Source organism: Sinocyclocheilus rhinocerous, unplaced genomic scaffold (genome assembly GCF_001515625.1).
Source record: "Sinocyclocheilus rhinocerous isolate Xijiao unplaced genomic scaffold, SAMN03320098_v1.1 scaffold4515, whole genome shotgun sequence".
Taxonomy (NCBI): domain Eukaryota; kingdom Metazoa; phylum Chordata; class Actinopteri; order Cypriniformes; family Cyprinidae; genus Sinocyclocheilus; species Sinocyclocheilus rhinocerous.
The window spans coordinates 96981-107337 of NW_015636038.1; the positions used below are offsets into that span (position 1 = coordinate 96981).

The 10357-nt window shown below is 46.3% G+C and overlaps 1 protein-coding gene across 1 annotated transcript in view; it reads left to right on the forward strand.

The window, feature by feature from the left end:
- The window catches only part of sim2 (SIM bHLH transcription factor 2), a 15851-nt gene extending 7296 nt beyond the window's left edge, over positions 1-8555 (forward strand). Inside the window, exons 5-11 of the mRNA XM_016562208.1 lie at positions 1138-1223; positions 2865-3064; positions 3684-3789; positions 4076-4212; positions 4946-5111; positions 5191-5443; positions 7842-8555. Coding sequence (XP_016417694.1) covers positions 1138-1223; positions 2865-3064; positions 3684-3789; positions 4076-4212; positions 4946-5111; positions 5191-5443; positions 7842-8290 — 1397 coding nt within the window. The 3' untranslated portion in view covers positions 8291-8555. The remainder of the gene's footprint in view (positions 1-1137; positions 1224-2864; positions 3065-3683; positions 3790-4075; positions 4213-4945; positions 5112-5190; positions 5444-7841) is intronic.
- Positions 8556-10357: the final 1802 nt, after the last annotated feature.

Below are 10357 nucleotides of genomic sequence, written 5' to 3' on the forward strand. Positions count from 1 at the left end.
ACTGTATATATGCATTTTATTACTCATTTTATATTTTTAGTCTCTTCAAAGCCTCGTTGAAACCTTTGAGTTTCTGTTATTCAGAATGCACAATTTTATTGAATAGACTGTTTTACAGAATATATTTTATTGAATGTATTCAGGACACAACCACAGAATTACCTTCAATTACTGCTGATCCATTAGCCAGAGAAATGTATGTATACTGTAGAGAACAGATTTCAGAACAGTATCATGCACACTGCACATACAGTACTAGTCCTGCAGTGTCTACTACGGTAAGTATACAGTGTACAGTACATGGGTTTGCTGTACGCACAGATCACCTGGCACAATACATTTGACAAAATGAGCAGAATACTCAATCCCACAATGGAAGGAAGGTCTCTAACGCCTCTAGTTTTGTGTCTGTTAGCATTCCCATTCATCTCAGTGGAAGCTGTGTGTGCAGCAGTTATTTGCTTTCTGTTTCGTGCATCTGAGTCTCAGTGTTTGTGGGTAAATAATGCATGAGGTCTCAGTGAAAGGACACATTTGATTAAACGGCGCTGCGTTAACATAGTCATGCATAGTCACTGCGCTGTAAATAAAGAGTGCTGTGCATGTGAAGCGGATTGTATTTACTGTGTCTGACCTACTTTAGGACTGATATCTCACTAGTTCTGCCGCGTGAGGAACAGTTTGTTTATACGTGCAGCAATGCAGCATTGCCTCATGAGCATGCATTTCATGCTTTAGAAACGGAAATATACAAACACTGAGATTTAATTCAGTGTGATTTAATTTCATTTATTACGCAGCGAGAGGGTTCTCAAGGGTAATCCGGGAACGTTTCCCAGGTCTGGAGCGTTGAGCATGAATGAGAAAGAGAAGTTGCTTTTGGCACACGAGCGGCTTTTGGAGTATTTGTCCAAACAGAGTTTGTGCTTTGTAAATATCAGAGGTTATCTGAGCATCACAGTGTCCAGATGCATGAGACGGACCACTTGCTATGGGAACGCATTCGCCAAGAGATTCATTCTGCAGTCAGTGCTGGCTGCCATGTGCAGCAACATTCTCACACACACACACACACACACACACCCACTCAAACACACAAACACACACACACACACTCACACTTCTGATCTGTTGTAGAGCTGGAGCTCGAGCGCTCGTTCTTCCTGCGGATGAAGTGTGTTCTGGCGAAGCGGAACGCGGGACTCACGAGCGGCGGGTATAAGGTGAGCTCGTCTCTCTGCAGCTGTGTTTAGCTCTAATAAATCATGAAACACACGCACATGTTTTTATTGGGATCACAGCAGATGACGGCCGGTAAAATGATATGCTCATGGTTACTTTCCCACAGCCGTTATTTTCTGCGAGCGCATCTCAAAGCCGAGTTTTGCATTGCAAATGTCATCAAGTCAAAACATTTGTCAAGAGCTTGAGTTCACATGGAGAGCCACTTTAAAGCCAGATTCACTGCCATCGTACTGTCGAGATTGTGCTGCATGAACTGACCATCAAAGCTGATCTGATTAAATGTAGCAAAGACTCGTTTGAAATGCTCTCGGACGCGAACCACGCATTTGACTACATAATGAACCGAGGACACTCATGTTCCATGCTGCACGAGCCCCAGCCCTTCATCACTCACGCTTTGGGGATTTGTTTAAAATTTACATTGGCGGTAAACAAGTGATTTATGTTAAGTAGAGAATAAATCAGATTCTGGATTCAGAGGCTCAGGCGGGTCAACAGGACAGAAATATCTGAGAATTAATGTGTGTGTGTGTTTGTGTGTGTGTGTGTGTGTGCGTGTGTGTGTGTGTTTGTTTGTACTCATTTGTCGCTGAAGTGCTGTGGAGTGACCTTCTCTGTGTGCGATGTGCCCTGCTAATTTACACACACAAATGGATCAAAGTCCTGCACAGAATCCGCTTTTGTTTTCACATGCAAATCGTGTTTTTATACATGAACTCTTTCCAGCGGGAATCAGACTGTCTCTTTGAGATGGACGCAGATCAATTTCAGACAAACAGGAGCTTAGCTTCACACACACACACACACACACACTCAAACGTGTGAATGCACACCCTGTTCACAATAGGCATTTTTGTGAGTTGATGTAATCTTCTTAAATGACACAGATTCTTACTCATCTTAATCTCAGCTGTTTTTTACCCCACTTTTCAGCCATTTGACTGATTTCTCTGTAGGCCTCCTGACAATTATCTGGAAAAATGCAAAGCAAAATGACTGAATGATGATTTAGAATCTGCTGTGTGTGTTGTAGGTGGAACTGACCGGTAACAGCATCTTTGAGTACATTCATCCATCAGACCACGACGAGATGAGCGCCGTGCTGAGCACACACCAGCCGCTGCACCCACACTTCCTGCAGGGTACACACACACACACACACACACACACACACACACTCACCAGGATGCAGAGTTTGAATGACAGGAAGAGGAATTGACTGAACTGCAACTGAAAGAAATTTAGCAGTTACACGATAGTCATTTCATTAGTCCAGCACAGTCAAAACATAAATAATTACATCATTAATTTAGACTAATTATGCGTATTTATGTCCTGAAATGTAAATAGATTTTATCAGCTTTTCTCTGCTGTCAGAGCAATACACAACCATGAAAACAAGATGCCTTTTCTGTGTGAATTAGTGTGTGTGTGAGTGGAGCTCATTCCTCAGACGTGATCTCTGCCAGAGCCGCTCTCATCAGTCTCACACACACACACACACACACACACACACACACACTCTCGGCTCGAGCTGCTCTCCAGATGAGGAGAGGCGGATCTGAAGCTGTGGAGGAAAGCTCCAGTTTCCACACACTCAACCCATCTGATGTGTGCAGGTGATCCACTGCAGCGGTTACCTGAAGATCCGTCAGTTCGTGATGGACGTGTCTCTGTACGAGTCGTGCTATCAGATCGTGGGGCTGCTGGCGGTGGGTCAGTCTCTTCCTCCCAGCGGCTTCACCGAGATCAAACTCCACAGCAACATGTTCATGTTCCGTGCCAGTCTGGACCTCAAACTCATCTTCCTGGACAGCAGGTGAGATTCAGCTCAACCCGCATGAGAAGAGGACTCGGCCTGCACAGAATACCTGCATGACACTGAATGCACTACTTTATCCCACAATGCAATGTGCTCCGCTTGACCAGGGTTTCTGCAGGTTTTATGAAGGCAAATTTAAGGCTTTATAAGACCAAGTAAAGAAGAAGTAAAGAATAAACTGAACACAATTCGTCATTATGATCTCTTAATGTGACTGTCTTGTATTGGCAATAATTTAAAGTTTGAAAATACAGCTTACGATAGATCTCCATTTCTCTTTAATTAAAAAAAACCCTTAAGGCTTCAGATTAACCACTACAGAAATAACTTACTGCACTTCTGATCACACTGCAAACAAGTGCTGTGCTTCCTCAGTATTTCTGTCTTGCTTTCCACTGCAAAGATTCGTAAATCAAGAATCATTTACTGCAGATGCAAAATGACAAAATGATTTGTCCAAAATGACACAAGTCTTGTTTTCTGAGAAACTGATCAAAATGAAGTGAGTTTATGATTAAAACAAAAGCAAATATCTGTCAAGTTTCTTGAGAATTGTCCAAAGCAAAGTTTCGTAAGATCAACAGTGAATGAAAGCATTTTCTTCTTTGTGTGTCAGGGTGGCGGAGTTAACGGGTCACGAGCCGCAGGATTTGATTGAGAAGACTCTCTACCATCACGTCCACGGCTGTGACGTGTTCCACCTGCGATACGCACATCATTTACGTGAGTCACCGCATGCGCTTCATCAGATCAGTGCTTCTCAAGCATGTTCCTGGAGCTCCAGCAGCACAGCATGTTCTGCACAGTCTCAGGTCTGACCCAAGTCAGGTGTGTTTGATCAAGCAGACATTAGATGTGCAGTGTTTTGTTTGTACTCCAGGAACATGGTTGAGAACCACTGCTGATTCCTAGTGTGTTTGCACAGAAACACAGACATTAAATCAACTAGAGAACCTGGATTATTCCGTCTGTGTGTGTGTGTGTGTGTCTGTGCGTGTGTGTGTGTGTCTGTGCGTGTGTGCGTGTGTGTGCGCGCGCGTGGCCAAACACGGCGGCTGGGTTTGGGTGCAGAGCTGCGCCACCATTGTTCACAACAGCCGCTCGTCTCGGCCGCACTGCATCGTCAGCGTCAACTACGTCCTCACGTGAGTGACCTTACACCTCCCTCAGCACGTCTGTGTGTTTCAGGGTTTCTGCAGGTTTGATGAAGGTACATTTCAGACTTTAAGGGATAAATTGAAGGGAACACAATACGACAATATGCTCTCTAAAGCACAATGAGTTTTAATAGCAAAATCAAATAATGAAAATACAACTTCCAACCAATCTCCATTCATTTTTAATTAATTTTACAACAAGAACAAAAAAACTAGCTTAAGGCTTGAATATCTCTGCTCTCGTCTCAACCACTAGAATAAGAAGACTTGTTTTATGAAAAACGATCAAAATGAAATGAGTTTATGATTAAAACAAGAACAAATATCTGCCAATGGACTCAAAAAATCTACTTAATTCAAAGGGAAACAAGTTTTTATTCCTCACTGGCAGATATTTGTTCTTGTTTTAATCATAAACTCACTTCATTTTGATAAATGTTTTAGTAAACAAGACTTCATATCTTCATTTCTCATCTCCAGTACAAGATTCTTGATTTAAGGATGTTTAGATATTTGTACCGGAAAACTGAGGAAGAGATTCATTTTCTGCAGTTCATGCAACATTTAATGCCACGACTTTATGAATTTAAGACTTTCTGCTCTGATTTAAGACCTTTTAAGACTTTAATTTGTGGAAGGGTGAATTAAGGCTTTTTAAGACCCGCAGAAACCCTGTTCACACAGAAGCTGCACACACTAATGCCGTCTTGTATCTCTGTAGGGATGTGGAATATAAAGAGATGCAGTTCTCTCAGGACCAGAGCAGATCCAGACCGTCTCTCTTCTATAAGAACTCGAGTCTCGCAGCTCCTCAGGACTCACGCAAACAGCTGAAAGCCAAAGCAGCCAAAATCAAAAGCAAACCCAAAGCGGCTCCATATCCGCAGGTAAGAGCGTTTGCAGGCTCACCCGGGAACGTGTGTGGATTCTGACATGTTTGTAACGTCAGGTGCTTCTGGTTTCCAGACCTTGCTGCATGCTGATAAACCGGAGTGTCCCTCGTGGAAGTCGGGCCCCTGCAGCCTGTCGTCCTGTCAGGAGCAGAGCCCCATCTCACTGACGCATGGCCCCGAGCCGTCCTACACATACACACACACACAGGCCACCCCACACATTCTCTCCTCGCTGCCGTCACGCAGAGAAGCTCCCTGGAGCTGCGGTGGAGCAAATAAAGCTGCGGTACACCTGCAGACACCTGCACCCTGCAGCGCATACTCAGGTAACAACACACACTCACACACACACTCACACTCATGCACACGCACACTCACTCTCACACGCACACACTCACAACACACACTCATGCACACTCGCCCTCACACTCAACACACACACTCACACTCAACACACACTCACTCACTCTCACACTCACGCACACTCACAATCACACACACACACACGCGCACACTCACACTCAACACACACACACTCTCACGCACACTCACACGCTCACACACACTCTCACACTCACGCACACTCACAATCACACACACACGCGCACACTCACACACACTCACACTCAACACACACACACTCTCACGCACACTCACACGCTCACGCACACTCACTCTCACGCTCACACACACTCTCACACTCACGCACACTCACTCTCACACTCACACTCAACACACACACTCACTCTCACACTCAACACACACACACTCACACACACTCTCACACTCACACTCACCACACACACTCACTCTCATGCACACTCTCACAATCACGCACACTCACACTCAGCACACCACACACACTCACTCTCACGCACACTCTCACAATCACGCACACTCACACTCAACACACACACTCATGCACACTCACACTCAACACTCACACACAACACACACTCACTCACTCATGCACACTCACACTCACTCTCACACTCAACACACACACTCACTCTCACACTCACACTCAACACACACACTCACTCTCACACTCAACACACACACACTCACACACACTCTCACTCACCACACACACTCACTCTCATGCACACTCTCACAATCACGCACACTCACACACTCTCACTCACACACACTCACACACACACACACACACACACACTCAACACATACTCACTCTCACACTTACGCACACACACACTCAACACACACTCATGCACACTCAACACATACACTCACGCACACTCACACTCAACACACACACTCACATTCACGCACGCACACTCATGCACACTCACTCTCATGCTCACACTCAACACACACACTCACGCACACTCAACACACACACTCATGCACACTCACACTCAACACTCACACACAACACACACTCACTCACACACACACTCACACTCAACACTCACACTCAACACACACTCACTCTCACACTCACACTCACGCACACACACACTCACACTCAACACACACACTCACACTCAACACATACACTCACGCACACTCACCACACACACTCATGCACACTCACACTCAACACACACACTCACACTCACGCACACTCAACACACACACTCACGCACACTCTCACAATCACGCACACTCACACTGAACACACACACTCATGCACACTCACACTCTCACACTCACGCACTCTCACACTCACACACACTCATGCACACGCACACTCACTCTCACACTCAAGACACACACTCACGCACACTCACACTGAACACACACACTCATGCACACTCACACTCTCACACTCACGCACTCTCACACTCACACACACTCATGCACACGCACACTCACTCTCACACTCAACACACACACTCACACTCAACACACACCACACACACTCACTTTCACGCACACTCTCACAATCACGCACACTCACACTCAACACACACACTCACTCTCACACTCATGCACACTCACACTCTCACACTCATACTCACATTCAACACACACACACTCACTCACACACTCAACACACACACTCACGCGCACACACACACACTCTCACGCACACTCACTCACACTCACACTCACCACACACACTCACTCTCACGCACACTCTCACAATCACGCACACTCACACTCAGCACACCACACACACTCACTCTCACGCACACTCTCACAATCACGCACACTCACACTCAACACACACACTCATGCACACTCACACTCTCACACTCAACACACACGCTCACACTCACGCACACTCAACACACACACTCACTCACACTCTCACAATCACGCACACTCATACTCAACACACACACTCACGCACACTCAACACACACACTCATGCACACTCACACTCTCACACTCATACTCACATTCAACACACACTCACACTCTCACACTCAACACACACTCACACACACTCACACTCCTCACACTCAACACACACACTCACGCACACTCACACTCACACTCAACACACACACTCACGCACACTCACACTCACACTCAACACACACACTCATGCACACTCTTTCTCTTCCCTCATGTAGCTCAAACTGTAGAGTTAGGGCTGCGTTTGCAACGGCAGGGTCATGGGTTCGACTCCCAGGGAAACTGATAAAATGTGCACCAAGAACACAATGGATGAAAGCGTCTGCCAAATGCATAAACATAAACTTAGCTGATTGATTCCCTGCATTACTAACCGGTGGTGACTCTGTCTGTCAGGTGCGGTGCACGGCGGCTTCAGACCCGGCGGGGCGTTTAAAGAGGAACCCTGTCAGAACCGCAGCAGCAGAGGGCGAGAGGACGAGCGGGTCAGACAGCATCAGGAGCTCCAGGGCTTCGGCCAGCAGCCGGCGCTGGAGATGCAGAGACACAGGCTGTGTGTGACGAACACACCGTACGAGGACCGGAACCCCAGACTCTCGGAGCAGAACCACACGGAGGAGAAGAGGCTGCTGGGGGCACAGAGCCCTTACGTCTCTCTCAACCTCCACCACGTCTGGGCCAAACACGTCCCATCAGGACCCTATGCTCTCAGCCACTTAACGGACGCTTACCGGGGCGAGGAGGTGAACCCATACCTGTACCGGACCCAAAGCCCCACGGCCGACGCACACCGCGGCGCTCCTCATTACATCGGCACGTCTGTCATCATCAGCAACGAGAGGTGACCCGCTCAGAACCGCTCGCCTGTCCCGACCGCTTCTACTGCTTATGCAGAACTACAGACCTTGTGTTCACACACACAGCAGTGTCGCCTGAAGGAGAGTCAGGAAGATCTGTTTCTACACGATGAGCAGCCGGGATACTACAGCCAGGAGAGAACGCGTTTCGGGCATTCAGGGTCTCCACATGAACCTTATATTTGCTGCACATTATTGTTCACTAAACTCAGATATGCAAGACATAACCATCCACGTGTTTTTGTGCCAACATTTACAAAATTAAAATATTTAATCTAATTTAGCCATAGCAAAAAGAAAGCAAATGTTTCAGCAGAGGATTTCTGTAAAGATATAAGCACTTAAAGCTGCAGTATGCGATTTCTGAGAAACGCTGTTGAAAGTGGATCGGACAGAGCACCAAAACACACTCGTAGCCAATCAGCAGTAAGGGGCGTGTCCACGCATGCTGGGGGAGGTGCATAGTATGCTTGTGAATTTGGGGGCAGAGCTATCAGTTTAGGGGTGTTTGTTTTGGTGATTTCAAATATCAACAGCGTTTCTCAGAAATCACTGTGTGTGTTCGACGTGAAGCGGAGCTGTGCAGACCTGTGCAGACATCAAAATACCGTGAAAGCGATTACGGTACATACACAAGTGTCTGAAGCCATCGTCATAGTGACAACAGCCATTCACATTACTTTCCATGAACGCCATTGGCTAGTGTCTGCTCTAGAGTATTTGCATAGGCGATCTGATTGGCCGACGCCTGCCTTGGTGCTTAAAGTTGAACATTTTTCAACTTCTGCCACAAGCAACGCCAGTGACGCGACGCAACGGATCCACAATTCAGTTCGGCAACGCATAACATCACATCAGCCGCTTCAATCCGAACACACCCACTTGCTGCACCTTTTAATTGAAAAGTGTGTAAATTCTATGAGACCCAACTGAATTACACCCCGCACACCTGCCATTGGTCAGTCAGACAGATAGTCCCGCCCCAGACGCTGTGATTGGTTGAGTCAGAAGGTCAATGTTCTGATCAGCTTCACTCTTCAAACTTACAGTGAATCTGAACGCGACTTCTCACACTTCAGCTTTAAATGTTGCACCTTCTGAAAACTGTCTGCATGAGCGGGAATGACACTGATTGATCTGCAAAATGATTTCTATGAACAATTTTGGAAAACGACCATTTAAAGGGTGCTGGTCCAGTTTTCTGTTGTTTAACAACCAATCCTAACCAATCACTCTTGTGTCCAACATCCTGGTATTTAGCTGCTATAATGAGCATATTTATATTGGTCGACCATTGTGCAGCTCGATTATTTATGGTGCAAACCAAGAGTCTAACATATGCAGCAGGTGTTACTAAAACGACTGGAGGTAGTTTGCTTAGAATCTCAATAAACATGAGGTGACACATGTGAGCGTGTTGTGTGTCTCATTCTGACTGTTTTCCAGGCCGCCAGAGACTGTTATTAACGCTATTATTAGTGCAGGAACTTTCATCTGCGACTCCATCTGAGGAAAGCTCTGAGGCACATCTAATGCTGCTCCTGCAGAGGGTTCATACTCGCTCTGTTCGTTTGTTGATGATTTTGAAGAAGAGCCAGCGGGCTGGTATTATGCAGCCAGTATTATAGATGATAGATTTGGTTTGACCTTCAGGACCCTGCAGCTGAAATTGTTTAACAGGATATTGTGGATGTGGCGTTTATGGATCGGAGGTGAGCTATTTGCGTAATGATTTCTAAAGGTTGAGCGCGCGTTTACTCGGCGTCATCAGTTTAAAAACGCTTTTATGGATAACTGCGTCCAGCCGAGCACTGGACCTCCTGAAGAACCGTAGCAGTGATTTAATAAGACCGATCGCTGCGAATGTGATGAATGTGAGAAAGTGGGAGGCGATGAATGGGTTTGTAATGAGGTGAAAGATCTCAGAGCATTTAGCGACGCTCAGAGGAATATTTTCACTTCATCAAGACGAGCCTGAAACAGGAGGTGCAGATGACAGATGAGCTGCTGCTTATGGAGGACGCATGAACATGACACTCCCAGACACACACACAC